General features: G+C 41.2%; 1 protein-coding gene across 8 annotated transcripts in view; it reads left to right on the plus strand.

The window, feature by feature from the left end:
* slc20a2 (solute carrier family 20 member 2) overlaps positions 1–16,020 on the plus strand; it is a 58,086-nt gene that overhangs the window by 35,638 nt on the left and 6,428 nt on the right. For 7 of the 8 annotated variants that reach the window (XM_032514922.1, XM_032514921.1, XM_032514926.1 and 4 more), the window contains 9 exons: positions 1,032–1,579; positions 5,477–5,617; positions 7,215–7,300; positions 8,280–8,376; positions 8,605–8,724; positions 10,101–10,334; positions 10,918–11,554; positions 11,813–11,998; positions 15,181–15,265. In XM_032514922.1, coding sequence (XP_032370813.1) covers positions 1,291–1,579; positions 5,477–5,617; positions 7,215–7,300; positions 8,280–8,376; positions 8,605–8,724; positions 10,101–10,334; positions 10,918–11,554; positions 11,813–11,998; positions 15,181–15,265 — 1,875 coding nt within the window. In that variant the 5' untranslated portion in view covers positions 1,032–1,290. Of the gene's footprint in view, positions 1–1,031; positions 1,580–5,476; positions 5,618–7,214; positions 7,301–8,279; positions 8,377–8,604; positions 8,725–10,100; positions 10,335–10,917; positions 11,555–11,812; positions 11,999–15,180; positions 15,266–15,878; positions 15,964–16,020 lie in introns of all 8 variants that reach the window. The other variant, XM_032514929.1, reaches the window with a different exon arrangement.

Genomic DNA, 16,020 nt, shown 5'->3' on the forward strand with positions numbered 1-16,020 from the left:
ATATGTGCAGTTATGTGAACCGTTCCCACCTCTCGCAGCAGTAAAACATCACTGCTGATGTTCTTACTGCATTGCAGTCTTAACTTAAATCCACTCACTGAGTTTTTTTAATATTTATTTTGTACTGCAGCAAAGCCTTCAATTTAGTTGAACTTGTACTCCAAAGCTTATCACAAAACTTGTATCTTTGACGGTCACACAGCAAGCACAGTTTATGCTGAAGCTGAAAGAGCAAAGATTGGACTGGTAATGCAATTTGCCATGCTAACATCCACCAGGCAGTAGACTGTCTCTTGGTTCACATTTCTATTTTAATAAGATCAGCTTGATCACAATGCTTTTAGGCATTTCTGGAAGTGCTACAAAATGTGGATTTAAAACATTTAATATCCTTGCTAATTGTGCCTACTATGAGTCAAGAGTATCACTGTGTCAGACATGAATGTGATAGTGGTTGAGATAGTTTAGTGGTCTAATATAGAAACTCACTAAATTAAATGTTCCAGTCAAAGGCTATCTGGATGTGTGGCAAAGGAAAAACCTATGAAGTGAAAGCAGGTCTGGCACAGATGGCTGCCACTTTGTTGTGTTGAAGAGAAGGTGTTAACAGTGTACTCTAATGTTGGGTTCTTTGCGCACATCTCATTCTGGATACTGTTTTTTTTATAGTCTCAGTGCTAAAAGCAGGCCCTCTGAACAGTCTGATTTGATTTCTTTGAAATGCAGACTGTGATGTCCTATTGTGGCTATCAGAGATGTCCTCAGCTTTCCCCACAGGAGTGCACTGCTCCTCATTTCATCAAAGCTCAATCTGTATCGTCATCATCCATTCTGAATCAATCAGTTGCTGTTGTTGTTGATTTCATAAGTTCTCCTCCTCTCCTCTCTTGGTCCCTCCCCTCCTTTGTTTTAGGTTTCCTGAAGAAGTCCCAGGGAGGTGTTGTCAGATTGTAGCTGCTGTTGATACAGAGTAATCATGGCTTATGACACTAATCTGTTTCTGTGTCTCTTTTCTCTTGTTTCTCTGGCAGGTGAAGGATCGCGCAGACAGACGGCCTCACACTAAGCTATGGAATGCTCCCTGCACCCACCATCACTAGTCTCCAATCTTTGGACTGAGATCCAAACACTTAGTTAGCGGCTGTGCTACTCCCCTCAAACTCTTTATAACCAGGGGACGAAGAAAGGAGTGCTAAAAGCACACAGAGCAGCACTTCTTTTTATTAAAGAATATTTAAGCTATTTTGTTTTTTGCCACTTGGATTTTTTTCTCGGTGAAAACATATCAAGATGGATCTGACGCCGTATCTGTGGATGGTGATCCTTGGCTTCATCATTGCCTTCATACTGGCCTTTTCAGTGGGCGCCAATGATGTGGCCAATTCTTTTGGCACAGCGGTGGGGTCCGGCGTGGTCACATTGAAACAGGCCTGCATCCTTGCATCCATCTTTGAGACACTGGGCTCAATGCTGCTCGGGGCCAAAGTGGGTGAGACGATTCGAAAGGGCATTATAGATGTCAACCTGTACAACGAAACGGTGCCCGTACTCATGGCAGGGGAGGTCAGCGCCATGGTCGGTAAGTTGGACACAATTTTACATCGAGTGTACAGCTGAAGTGATTAGTCAGTTTTTCAATAAGTTGACCAACAGAAATTTGGACAATTGTTTTATTATTTTAGTCCCTTTTCAAGCAAAAATGCCAAATAGTCTCACCTTTAAGCTTCACAATTGTGAGGATTTTCCACCAGAAACCTCTGTGATTATCACTGTTAAGATGTGAACATTGTGATAAGTTTGCAGAGTGAAATATCCCTCTTGGTAAACATTTGCTGTTTATGTTGTTTGGGAAATTAATTACATGGGAAGATAGATGAAATGAGCAAATGGTGAAACATGCCGATACAAGTTCATGCAGCCCAAGGTGCCTTGTTTTGTCTCAACAACTGTCCAAAATTGAAAGATTTAGACTTTACAATGATGCACAACAGATGCAAGCCTTAAATCCTCTCATTTGAGAAGCTAGAAGTGAAAGTTTGGTATTTCTGCATGATAAATAACTAATACAGATAATCAATATCCAAATTGGCGAGCAAATTCAAATTGTAGATTCATATGAATACCTTGGCATTTGGCTTGACACCTCTCATTTCAGACCCATGTGGAACATCTAACCAAAGCAGATTTTTTTTTTTTCTGTACAGTAATAATAATAATAATAATTCAATTTTCAGTAGGAATACTGTGGTGCAATCACTCATGTCTGTTTTTGATTTTGGTGACGTTCTTTAGATTAGGGCTGGCCAATAGATCAGTATTATATTGTTATTGTGATAAGAGACTAGATATCGTCTTAGCTTTTGGATATCGTAGTGATATGACATAAGTATTTTACTGGTTTTAAAGGCTGCATTACGGTAAAGTGATGTACTTTTCTGAACTTACCAGACTGTTCTTCGGGGATCAATAAAGTATTTCTGATTCTGTTCTAGCTGTTCTATTATTTGCCTGTTCCCCACTTTGACATTATATCAACATTACTCATTATTATTTATCTAAAATCTAAGTGTGAAGATATTTTGTCAAAGCACCAATTTTCAAACCTTGCCGCAATATCAATATCAAGGTATTTGGTCAATACTATTGTGATATCTGATTTTCTCCCTATCACCCAGTCCACTTTACATGCATGCTTCATCTGCTACATTGACGCTGCTTGATGCGGTATATTTCAGCACTCTGCGTTTTATTACCGCTGATAGGTTTCTTACCCATCATTTTATTTTGTACCAAAGAGTGGGCTGGCCCTCTCTCACCATCCGGAGAAAGCAACATTGTTTACTGTTTATTTACAAGGCTTTACAGTATGTGGCAAGGTTCCCCTGTCTCTGTCTTCTAGGGGTGGGAATCACCGGACGCCTCCCGATACTATATCATCACTATACTTATGTCACAATACGATATTATTGCAATTTTAAACATATTGCAATATTCTGCGGTCGTTTGCAATTTATTACCTTTTTCCCCAATTTCAAATTATGTCCCAAAAAGGTCAGTTTGTTAATCTCACTTTAATTTTATTGCTGCAAAATGGCATTGTCAAGCAGACAAACTGACCAACACATGTGTAATAAAAGGTTGATTCTTGGCGCCTGTGTATTGATACAGTATTTTTTTCACCCCTACTGTCTTTGCTGCTTTTGTGTTTCACCAACACAACATATCAGACATGCTCACAGACACACATTAGACTTGTCATGCCACGCATCAACAATAATTTAGGGCAGATTGATTTTAACTTTTACGTTCCTGACAGATGGAACAGGCGTCAGGACATACTCAAATGAGAGCGCCTGGTTTCCATTGAGACATTTGGGTTGATGCTTGGCGACACGTTATATAGGGACTGCTCTTGTTTTTAATAGCCCTTTAATTTGTCCACATTTGGGATTTTCATTCAATTTCATTGTCTATATGTACTGTAATTTTTTTATTGTCATTGTTTTTACCTATGGTAATTTTGGTATTGTTTTATAATCATGTTATTTGGGGGATTATATTTATTCATATGTACTGTACTTTTTGAACTGTTTCTTTTAAATGCTCTGTAATTGGGGCGTCATTGGAAAAGAGAGCTTCCTCAAGGGCCCTCCCTAAATAAAGGTTATAAATTGTTGCCGCTTAAATAAGCATACCATCATTTAATGTATTTCAACTTTGGCGGCGCAGGCTCTGCCATTCCCTCTGCCATTCCCTCTGCTATGCACGTTTACTAGTAATTTGAACATGCGTTGGTTCATGTTTGCCCCTGTAAATTTCTCATGTGGAACTTTAATCAGGATACAAGTCAAGTGAGATTTTTATTTTTATTTTATTTTTTTCTTCATATCCTGACCTGAGGGCAAACACAGACTATTTGAATACATGTAACATTCTCTTGTAAAATATATATAAATAGCCCTTACTCATACACAGCCCTTATAAACCGCTCTGAGCTCATGAGTCCATGTGCATCCAAACTGCCCTCCAAATGTCCAACGGATTATATGTTTGAGGTTTTCCCGAAATGAAAAAAAACTTGTGCAACTCTTCATTTTTCTTTTTGCTCACCAATCAAAACTAAACTGCTAAATTACAAACTGTGAGTGTTTTCGTACTCTAGTTGGTAAAAGTTCATTTGAAGAACATCTGCACTTTGATTTCCGTACCTCCTTCTTCATTGGATTCATGAGAGATGTCATAAAAGTGTGTCCTTGAAATGTTTTAAAGCAACCTACTCACAAAAGTTTAACTTATTTTCAGATAAATCCTATGATTAAACATTTCCAGAGAAAGACCTGCCCTTGTCTAACCCATTTACGGTGGAGCACAAGCCAAAAGTAGCTTTACTCATCAAAATTTGATTACCTCCGTAAATGAAGGGTGCAGAACAGAAAACAATGGGGCTCTCGCTGAGACAATGCCATTTTAATGACAGAGTGACTGCTGGAAAACGGTGATAAAAGGTGACATTATGCACAGGGGATTGCTGTGTCCCTGAAAATTCATGTGACGGGCTGCCACAAGTGAATGTTAAGGAAACACTGGACAGTTTTTCTTAATCTCAAACAGGAAACATTTTTCACTGGCTCATTGTTTGTACAATGTGAGAAGAAGTTTTAACTTCTTGATTTGATTAAATAAAAGCCGGAAAATGCTTTGATTCTGTCCAGCAGATTTTATTGTTTGACTAAGGTTCACAGAAACTGCACAATACAGTATATCCTATACTGTAGTCTACATGTCACCGTCTAATTCAGGGCTTTAGTAAAAGACGTCTTATTCAAATAATGGACTCTGTTGCCTAGAAAAAAATTGAGCTGTGGGAAAAGATTGTGTTTACAGACCTCCAGGGATTGATAAATCAATGTCTTGATAATTGAACCATTATCCTTTTTGTTTGTCATTATGAGCACCGGACTGCAGATTCATTTTTGCAGCAGGCTTTCAGTGTATCTCAAAATGTGCCTTTGTCAAAGATAAAAGTAGTAAGTGAGTAAATGGAGCACTTTGATTACTGTATCCCATTTAGCTGTTTTAGATTAGATTTTAGTTTAGCCTACATGTGCAGGCAACGTTTTGATTCAACTGTGCTGTGCTGATACAGTATGTCTGCAGTTTTTAGATAATACTGAAACTTAAAATATGGGTTCACTTGTCCTTTACAAACTATACAGACCTGAAGCATTACTTTTGAATTTCAATAACGTCATAATGCAGTTTTAAAAAGTATTCAATCCAAAAAAGTTAACAACAAACCGAAGCACAATGTTACCACATTTGTGCACAAAAATGACACAATGATATAATTCATATATGTGGCATTGTTTGCTCTAGGTTACATCTTGTACTTGTCTTTGTTCTAGAACAACATTTTTGATAGAAAGCAATTGAATATGAAACATTTCTGAGATTTGTGTGTCCGTTTTAATCACAGGTTCAGCAGTCTGGCAGCTAATCGCTTCCTTCCTCAAACTGCCCATCTCTGGAACTCACTGCATTGTTGGCGCCACCATCGGTTTCTCCATGGTGGCCATTGGCACCAAGGGCGTACAGTGGATGCAGCTTGTCAAGATTGGTAATTTTGTGTGTGTGTGTGTGTGTGTGTGTTTGTGTGTGTGTGTGTGTCCGTCCTTATGCCTTGGTGTATACAGTGTACAATTTGTATGTAATATTAGCATTAAAGAATTCACGGAATAGAAACTCCATATTGCCACATTGAGATGTTTCCAGTACAACTACAGGGAAGTTATAACAAGTTACAACAAGATACATAACTATTTGTAAAGGTATATTTATTTGAACATGAACTTGTCTTTTAAAAATAAAATTAATAAAAATACATTTTGTTTCGTTTACTGGACACAGCGTTCGATCTGGAAGCTTTTGCAGGAAAAGTTTAACACCTCCACTCTCTCGCACTCTGTCAAGCTTCAGTCCCCCTCCTCCAAAAGACTGGCTTTACCTTTTGAGTCAAACACTCTGCATTGATGTGATTTTTTTTCCTCACTATATTTTCATATCCAACCTATACTTGTTACCATGAATACCTCGTGTTCACGGTGACACTTTTATAGACTAATGATGTTTAGTTAACCCTAACCTATAATTTAAAAACTGTAGACCTCTTTCCCTATGCACAGTGGTTGGTGCAAGACAGAACTGATCTTCCTAGCAAGCAAGCAAGCCAGCTAACTAGCCGGCCACAAATTTGCTTTTTTTTATTCACACACTCTTTTCACAGCCTAGGAAAGCAGATTGCTATGGTCAGATGAGTGACAAATTTGCTCAGCTCATTTTTTTTGTAAAAAGTATGGAATGACAGCACGGTGGGTTGAATACTCAAGCTAGCACACTAGCCAGCAATGCACAGCTGGCTGATCATTTCCTCTGCTTACCCACCGAAGGGAGACTTCATTATCGACAGAACAGGGAGATAGTCAAGCTAGCTCGCCATCTCCTGGCGTCTGCTGTCGCCCCGGCGGGGAGTTTAGCAGTGGGGCTTATGGCTGTGCTCTGCCGCTGACTGATTCAGGCAAACACTGTGTTGTTGTATGTGTGATAGCAATGGTTTGTTTATCTGATTGCCCTTTTTGAACAAACAGCCGCCTGCTGGCATGAAGGGTTATGTACTCTTAAGCTGGCGCAGAACGTACATGCCCGTCGATTGTAGTCTTTGCGATGTTTTCAAGTGCCACTTTTTGATGAAGACACAGGCGGCGTGAGGCGAGGGCTCAGTCGAACTTCTTTGCCACTAGTTCTTTGCTGTCTGTCTAGTGTTTCAGCACCTTAACAGTAATCATCAGTTTGTTTTCAGCAAGGATGACTCCTTTGACCATTTAAAAAAGCGAGCAGTCTATATTAGAAGAGGCAGAGTTACATTTTCTTCACCCTCGAGCCTCAGCTAGAAGAAGAAATCTTGCTTTCTTCACCTGCATTCATAAACCCCTGCTTAATTTAAAAAGACCATACCTGTTCCTTTAGAGTTGAAAGTAATTCTGGGAAATATAGGAAATTACTGAGGTAAAAAAACAGAAGATGAGCCATGTTGGGCAAATAAAATGGGAACAAAAAGACTGTTGTAACACCTAATCACTGCTGCCCGACAATACTGTTTCAGTGAGTGATTGAAGTCTGCTCTCTTTTTCTGATGACGTTTTCTCCTCCCTCTCCAGTGTCATCGTGGTTCATCTCCCCCTTGCTCTCTGGACTCATGTCTGGATTTCTCTTCCTGCTCATCAGACACTTTATCCTCAAAAAGGTGGGCTCACATTATTTTACTGACACTCACACACACATAAGCACAAATCCCTCCTCATTTAATTAATTAGTTCTTATTTGCATTTCTAGTTCGAGACATATTTTACCTTACAAACATTTAAAGGTTTAAGGCTTTCACATCAGGGCATTGGAATATTTACCATGACAGATATTGTTATGTGACTGTCCATAAAGTAGTGGAGTGGAGTGAGTTGTTGATCCACAAGTTTAAATACTAGAATTTAGACATACACTTGTACACACAACCCTTTTCAAAGAACTTTAGCACAGATAAAAATCCATTTGACTTGGCAACACCCGCAGATCTGCTTTTTTGCAACCGGCAACTGGGGGACCAGAAAAAAAACGTGTTGTAGATCATCTTGAGGTCACAACTGCAGGATTATGTATGAATGAGTCATAAGACGATTTGATACTGCATAGCTGGGTCAAAATAATCTCTGTCTCTGCAGGCTATTTGCATCAGGAATGTTTAATCGTTTTATTATATTCATACTGTGTTAAGATTTGATCATTTTTGACAATGGTTTAGTATGTAAATGTGAGACTTTAAAACCTCTGTAGGTTGGTTTTATCAGGCTCCTCATAATAGTAAACCACATTGCGCAAGAGTGAACTGTTTTACCTCACCACCTGCTTTCACCAGAACTAGTTAATGAATGGCCCTGTTTACACTTACACTCAAATCATATGCAAATAATGACATTGTTGGTCCTCTGTATTACATCAGCATTACACAAAACTCTTCATACATCTAAAACCGAAACAGCAACTCAATATTTTGTTTTTTAATTACAAATTTGCTTGGAATCACTCACTTTGTAAAACAGTGTTGATCCCATCAGATCACCTTAAAATTAAACTACATGAACACTGACATCACCTATGCATATGTCTAAGCGCCCTCATCATAATATCAGATACTCTACTAAAAATCCTTCTGTATGTGTGCTACATAGGATGACTGTGTCCCCAACGGCCTGCGAGCGCTGCCCCTCTTCTATGCCACCACTATTGGGATCAACACATTCTCCATCTTGTACACTGGAGCCCCATGTAAGTGCTAAATGGCTGTTCTTCCCAATAGAGAAACTATCTGTTTATTTAGTCTGACACCGATGTACGATGAAATTATCTTGTCAGCCTTAACGGGTGATGTGGCCAATGTTGTTTGCTTGCTGAAAATTCCTTTTGAAGGTGTGACAGGAGTAAAAGATTATTATCCTTTGAAAACTACATGCAAGATGTTATTTTCTGATTCCTGTGTATGTTCATTGATTGCAGTGCTTGGGTTAGAGATGCTACCAGTGTGGGCCATCTTTCTCATCACTTTAGCTGAGTCGCTGATCTGTGCAGCCCTCGTCTGGTTTATCGTATGTCCCTGGATGAGGAGGAAAATAGCAAGTAGGTATCTGTGTGTGCCTGTGTGTCTGTGTATCAGTCACCCCATCTGAAAGCCTAGCACTATGACCCGGGCCCAACAACAGAGCCTTAGCCTCCACTTGGACACTCTGTGCTGACACCAGAACAAGGGATGCCAGCGGATGTGTTTTCTCATTGGCCTCTGCCAGAGCCACCAAATAAACCCTGTGCACTCTGTTTGTGGTGTTCCAGTGTCTCTCCTATAGCTACTTGGCCAGATGCAAAGGGTTAAGACCATAGCCTGCAGTGTAGAAAGCTTTCATATTAAGTTCAAGAATTGTTTCCCTAATAGGAAAATCAGCCTGCAGCAAAGCAGACAACTCTTTAAAACACAGGACATATTGAATAAAACAGTGGAAAGAATACTAGGTGGAATATCTGAGAGAATGTTTATGTGGTAGAATCTGTTATATTCTCAATGTCATGCAGGATAAATAAGAACTTCTGTTTATTACCACAATCCATATTAAGATACAAACTCTTCCAAGTCTGAGATGCCAGTAATATTTCCATATTGAGAGATGTGATAGATGCTGATAATAAAATTTAAGGATAACATAAAACAGAAACTTTACTAGATTTATAGAATTTAAACAAAAGAAATTGCTGTTATTGAAGCGGTAACGTCCACATTGAGGCTTAAAATAGAACGATTGTTTCCTTGATCTCTCCTTTGACCCTGCACACGAGTGCCGCTGACTTGATCTGTTGCTCAACGTGGCGTCACCTCTAAATGCCTGTGAGGATTATTGGTGATATGATCCGTCCTAATCTGGATATTGCTGCATCCGTCAACGTAAATCAGGCGGTGGCTGAGTTTATGGGTTTGTACTGAGGGGTGTTTAGAGGAGTTGGGGGGGGGGGCGGCATCAGATTTGTCAGCCCTGGGATTAGTTTGGATTAGCTGATGGCTATACTTGTTTTGTGGAATGTTGCTACACAGTCTTTCACTTTTTACAAACTTTCTGTCCTGGATCCCTTTTTTTTAATGATTATATTTGATATTAGTGCAGAGTAGCAATACAGTATCAACAGAAACATGCATGGAAAAATGATACTGAAAAAGATGTCATCTGTGTGCCAAATTATTGTTTCAAACTCTTGAACTGATTTTATCAGTTTGCCCTAACTGAAAACAATCCAGACTTTTCTGTGAAACTTCATCTTTTCTAGTAGGATTGGGTGTTTTTATGTTTCGCTGTCATACTGGCAATGTTCACTCAGACATATTAGAATGTAGGCCTGGTAAGTAAAAACTATTGTAACTATACATGCCGTGAAAACACTTTGTTATTGTGGTATTCTGTCTTTCTAGGATGCTCTTTTAACTAAACCCTCCATCACTTAATTTCTTCCAGGCCGTCTAAAGAAGGAGCAGGCGCTATCTAGGATCTCTGATGAGAGTCTGGACAAGATACCTGAAGAGGAGGAGGAGAGCCCTGTCTTTAAGGAGCTACCAGGAGCTAAGGGCACAGATGAGGCTGTGTTGCCGCTCACCGGGGGCAACAGTGAACGGAGTACCCGCGACTCCAGTGGAGAGCTCACCAACGTGGCTAATGGAGGCAATGTCATGCCAAATGGCAGGGCGTATGGTAAAACTGGAAGATTATTTTTTGTGCCAGTATATCTGTTCATGAAGAACAAAAAGAATAAATGGAAACTGTTCATTGTGTAATCCGTGTTGACGAGGAGGAACAGTTCTGTTGCTGCATTATTTTGATTTTGAGAGGTCGAGATATTAGGAAGAAACAAAAACTAGGTCTTAGTGAAGCTGTAACATGAACATGACTTGGTACAAAATTTTGTTGAATTATGAATTACAATGAATATAAAACATACACAACAACATTATAACAAAAAAGATAAAAACCTATATTTTTCAGTACAATAAAAGCTATTCCATATTCCAGAAAAGATATATCAGATTTTTTTAAATAAAAAATTGAATTAACTGAACTCTACAGAAATGGCTAAAAATCTAGTTCCTCATTGATCCTTCTTGGGCTTAAAGTGCCCAATTTAAAAAGAAATAAAACAGCTTCTCTATAGTCTCCTCTCTTAAGATACCTTTTTCAGTTTCTGTATATTTTGGGTAAGAAATGTGCTGCTATTGAATACTACTTAACTCCTAAACATTGTGCATCTACACCCACTTGTTCATCTTCTCTGCTTCAGGCCGGACCCACTCGATGACCAACGGCTGCCTGAAGTCACCCATCGCTAATGGCAGCTTCAGCTTCGATGGCCACATGCGCAGCGATGGCCAGGTGTACCACACAGTGCACAAGGACTCAGGTCTGTATAAAGACCTCCTTCACAAAATCCACCTGGGCCGCATGGATGACACCGACCGCTCTGGCTCCAACGCCGGCCCGGCAGACAACAACTACCGCCTGCTGCGGCGCAACAACAGCTACACCTGCTACACAGCAGCTATATGTGGCATGCCCGTCCAGCCGCTTATTCGCACAGAGTCACGTGATGACAGTGAAAAGCTGGTAGGAGAGGGAGGCGGCAGGAGCAACAGCGTGTCCTACTCCAAGAAGAGGGTACGCTACGATAGCTACTCCTCGTACTGTAACGCCGTGGCAGAGGCTGAGATTGAGGCAGAGGAGGGTGGGGTGGAGATGAAGCTGGCCACAGAGCTGGAGGGGGTGGGCGAAGAAGGTGCTCCTGCTCCAGTGCCTCTGGACGACTTGGTCGAGGAGGAGCACGAGGAGAAGGATAAGCCTGAGGTGTTTCTACTTTTCCACTTCCTGCAGATCCTCACCGCCTGCTTTGGCTCCTTCGCCCATGGAGGCAACGATGTCAGGTGCTGCCTCCTGTTTACAAGACATGTAACATTCCATATAGTCAATTCATTATTGTCAATTACCTTAGCACCCGAGCATATATTTTGTTATTTCTGAAGTTTTTTGCCCCATTACATTACATAAAAAAAAATTTCTTTAACTAAAATTTAGAGATATCCGCTTTACTCTGCTAGATCTTTTTGTCCTTGTGATGTTCAGTCGGTCATAAATACTAGAAGAGCTGCCTGAGTTTGTAATCTATTTTCTCACCTTCACAGTAATGCCATTGGGCCCCTGGTGGCGCTGTGGATGATCTATGAGCAGGGTGGTGTGATGCAGGATGCTGCCACTCCCATCTGGCTGCTGTTATACGGTGGTGTAGGCATCTGCGCCGGCCTGTGGGTGTGGGGCCGCCGCGTCATTCAGACCATGGGGAAAGACCTGACTCCCATCACGCCCTCAAGGTGAGAAAGCCACCGTGTGGGAGAGTGGGTGGAGGGGTGTGTGTGTGTGTGTGTGTGTGTGTGTCTGTCTGTCTGTCTGTCTGTCTGTCTGTCTGTCTGTCTGTCTGTATTTATGGAAACGGGTCAGAAACAAAGAATCTGGATAAGAGGGGGAAAGACTGTGGCAGGGGTGAACTTTCCTATTTGTTCCAAAAAGCCTCAGTATGCTGACATACACAAGTCCATCCGGTGCAACAGCGTCCTTGGTAAGTATTGGTTGGTGTTTATGTGCATACAGCTGTGTTGCAAAAAAAATGCAAAAAAACAATGTCTTTAATATGGCTGTTAAAAGTTATTGAACCAGCAATTACAGTTCAACTGACATTCATAAATCCCAGACTATGCTGGCAGTAAAATGCGTGGACCTAAGGTAGCGCAGTCACTTTTAGAGCGGCTGCTCTGTTGCCTCGACTGCTCCCTGTTTACAGGTAGGGTAAACTTGTATGACTAATCAAGAACTTTTTCCTCGTGTGTGCACTGATTAACCACTCTCTACTTCCCATACAGAGCTGCCGCTGCAGGCAAAAGACATTTTAACTACGCAGGCAACCTGCAAGTACAATCTTGTACTTGAATTTTCCGTCTGTGGCATTTGTACAATACAAAGTGGAAGGATATTTTCTGTTTTTTCATCATCAATTATACGTTATCCCAGAGATTTATAAAATATTTTGCTGATAAATATTTCATGATCTCTGAACAACTTTTAAACAATTAAAAATGTTAACAGTAATCACACAGTTGTCCTACCCAAACTGTAACTTTGCTAGAACTAATTATTTACTATTATGTAGACATCTACTGTAATCATTTTCTCGGTAGTACCCCTTTGCATAGTGAATGAAGTAGGAATAGTAGTCTTTTTTCCTTCAGCCTTTTGACCTATTACATAATAATTCTGAATAAATAAGTAGTCTTTGGGACCACAACACCACCCTGGGGCAAACTTTATGCAACAACCTCAGCAACGGACTTCACGCATCCATAACTACTGCTGTTCCTCTGTCCTTGAGATTGATCCCTCTCTCATTAGTCCCATCGTCTTCCCACGCAATAGCCGAAGTGCGCGTGTGCGCGCGTGTGCGTGCAAACCTCTATGCTCCATGCCTGCAGGACACTGTGTGGTGAGATTACTGTATGAGTGCACGCATGCATGCACGCATATTAAGGTCTAATTGTTCGTGCAAGTTTTTCGTGTGTGTGTACTCTGTTGCCTGGCAGAAACATCACACAGGGTAACAGGAAGTTGTTTGACATTCTGGATGAAGAGAAGTAGAGCAGGAAGGGTGAGGGAGGGGCAAAGCCACAGTGGGAACCCTGGACTCTCTTCCCCAAACGCAGAGAGGGACGCCAGCCTCTTGTGCTTTTCTTTTTCCCCGCTGTCCTTTTTTTTCCATTCCTTTTCCTTCCTACTCTCTCCTGTCAATCGCTGTTTTTGTGGTTTGTGGTCTTATTCATCCCTTTCCCCTCACTTCTTCTGTGTCTTCCATTCCTTCTCGTTTTCATCTCCTCGCTGCAATTTTGTCTTGTTTTTTTATTGGTGCCTCAAATCTTTCTCTCTTTTCCCCAAAGTCCCACAATTGTTCTCACTCTCATTATTTCTTCCTTTTCATTTCTCCTTCTCCTTGGCCCCTGTCTCTTGCTGTGTGCCTCCTTTATTTCTTTCTTAATCACTCTCTTTCCATCACCAGCTTAGTCTTTTTTCCAGGACTGAAAAGACAAATTTGCTCTGGTTCACAGTTCTAAAAGCTCTCTCTCCTCCAATGTCTGTTTCCATGCATCAATCTGACAGAATATTGTTTGGGGTGAGGACAGGAAAGTGTGTCAGTGTGGGTTTAGTTTGTGTAACTATAGTCTGTGGCCGAGCATATAATTTAGCAGGCAGTGGACCTAAACATTGGAGTGTATCACAGCCATCAAAAACGTTTTTTTAAATTGAAATATAGATTTTCATTATTCTGGACAGCTTTCCTGTTGAACCACCACAGGGTCGGACTGCTGCAGATCTAACTGGCCTCACCAAGTCTCTTTGTGATGAGCTTATCCTGTGTGGCACACTTGTACAATTGGCTTGCTACACAAATGTTTGTAGTTGCTGTTAGAGGTGGAGTAAGTGGTGTCTACTTATCTGCAGTGGACAAAATAGGACCTGTCTTCAGAAAGACTTTCTCCTCTTCCATTCCTGATGAACAGGCCATTTTCACAGAAGACATTTTGACATTTGAAAAAACTGGGGGTAAAATTAAGAGCTCAGTTGCTGATCAAAGTTGCACACAGACACACACAAATTAGACATGAGGGATTTCTTACTTGATGACATACCTTTTTGGCTGTTTTGCCTTTGCTATTATTGAGTGAAGGGCTGACAAGAAATGATTAGAGAGATGGGTATGACATGCAACAAAGGTTGCTGACCAGACTTGAACCGATTACTTGCAAATGCCTGGTCAGCGTCTTAACTTAAGGAGCAAGCTAATTATTCAGTTTCAAATTGCCTTCTCAATCATTTTTCTCTCTCCTGCTATTATAAAGATCTGTGGTTTTCCATCCCAAGCAAATGTCCAAATGTTTCTTTGTGTGTTGGGATGGTGGGGAGGGGGTGGATTAAGAAAAGTTTTCTTTTCCAGTGCGCCTACTGGTCTGGTGTCAAAGTGTGAATGGTGTTTTGGAAACGGGACCTGGCTTGAGATAAAGTGTCTCCCAGTCCGAGCGAGGCACAAACACACTCCCATAATGCTCTGTGGATCACATTTATCACTCTTTGAGTTACCTACCAACATTTAGCTCCTGATAGAAATGGTGTGTGTGTGTGTGTGTGTGTGTGTGTGTGTGTGTGTGTGTGTGTGTGTGTGTGTGTGTGTGTGTGTGTGTGTGTGTGTGTGTGTGTGTGTGTGTGTGTGTGTGTGTGTGTGTGTGTGTGTGTGTGTGTGTGTGTGTGTGTGTGTGTGTGTGTGTGTGTGTGTGATAAGAGTTTGATTATCGTGTATTTTGTTTACTTTGTGGAACGTGTTGAGCATAGTTTAAAGAGCAATTCTATTATGGTATTACTATTAATGTGGACCTTGCCATCAGCAACACATTCCAGACATTAAAATGAAGGATGTCTCTTTGTTTCCCCCTCCTCTCCCCTCCCTTCTCCGCAGTGGATTCACTATTGAACTGGCTTCTGCACTCACAGTCGTGTTAGCTTCCAATATCGGAATCCCTGTCAGTACCACGCACTGCAAGGTATGACTGAGTGGCCCTCCAGCTGGCCTCTCAACTCCCCTCCAGGCATTTCCAGGGGACAGGAAGCTCACACTGCCTCCGAGGGCACCGGGTTGGAAATAAACACATTACTTTAGTCTAAATCAGCAAGCCTCGCATTTGAATATTTTCTGTAGATTTTACACATTTTTACGGCCGTATTTATGCCAGGCAATCTTTGGTCATCTCTTTTTCCTGGTTGTTTCCAAGGATGCTCTGATAAAATGTATTTCATCGGAGACAGCAAAGTTCAGATCCTTTTCATCGCATTAAAAGATAATCAAACAATTCAATTCAAATCTGATAAGCCCAGGCAGCAGTGTGCAGCCCCTCTCCCCTGTTTCTTTTCAGGAGCATTGGATCCAGGCTGGAAGACATGGCGACCCCACCAGTCCCAACCCCATCAACATGGTGTCTCATTCTCTGTTTCATTTCCACCAATACTCTTCCATTTTGCCCTCTCCCAATACTGGCATGGTTTGGTGTGTGGGTCCCCCCTCCCCTGCTCCCCGATCCCACCTGCCACACTTGTTTTCCACATATTTACCTCTCCCTCTCCATCTTTCTCTGTCTCTGCACTTGTCTGTCTTTACAGCGGATTTTGCATTGAAGTAATGAGTGCGCTAACAGTGCTTGTTGCATCAAATGTGGGCATTCCAATAAGCTCCACCCACTGCAAGGTATTGGTGTAATTGGTAGTGAAGCCACGTCAGCGCTTTACCTGTAGCTCTCAATCA

The sequence above is a fragment of the Etheostoma spectabile genome, chromosome 5 (assembly GCF_008692095.1).
Source record: "Etheostoma spectabile isolate EspeVRDwgs_2016 chromosome 5, UIUC_Espe_1.0, whole genome shotgun sequence".
NCBI classification, from domain to species: domain Eukaryota; kingdom Metazoa; phylum Chordata; class Actinopteri; order Perciformes; family Percidae; genus Etheostoma; species Etheostoma spectabile.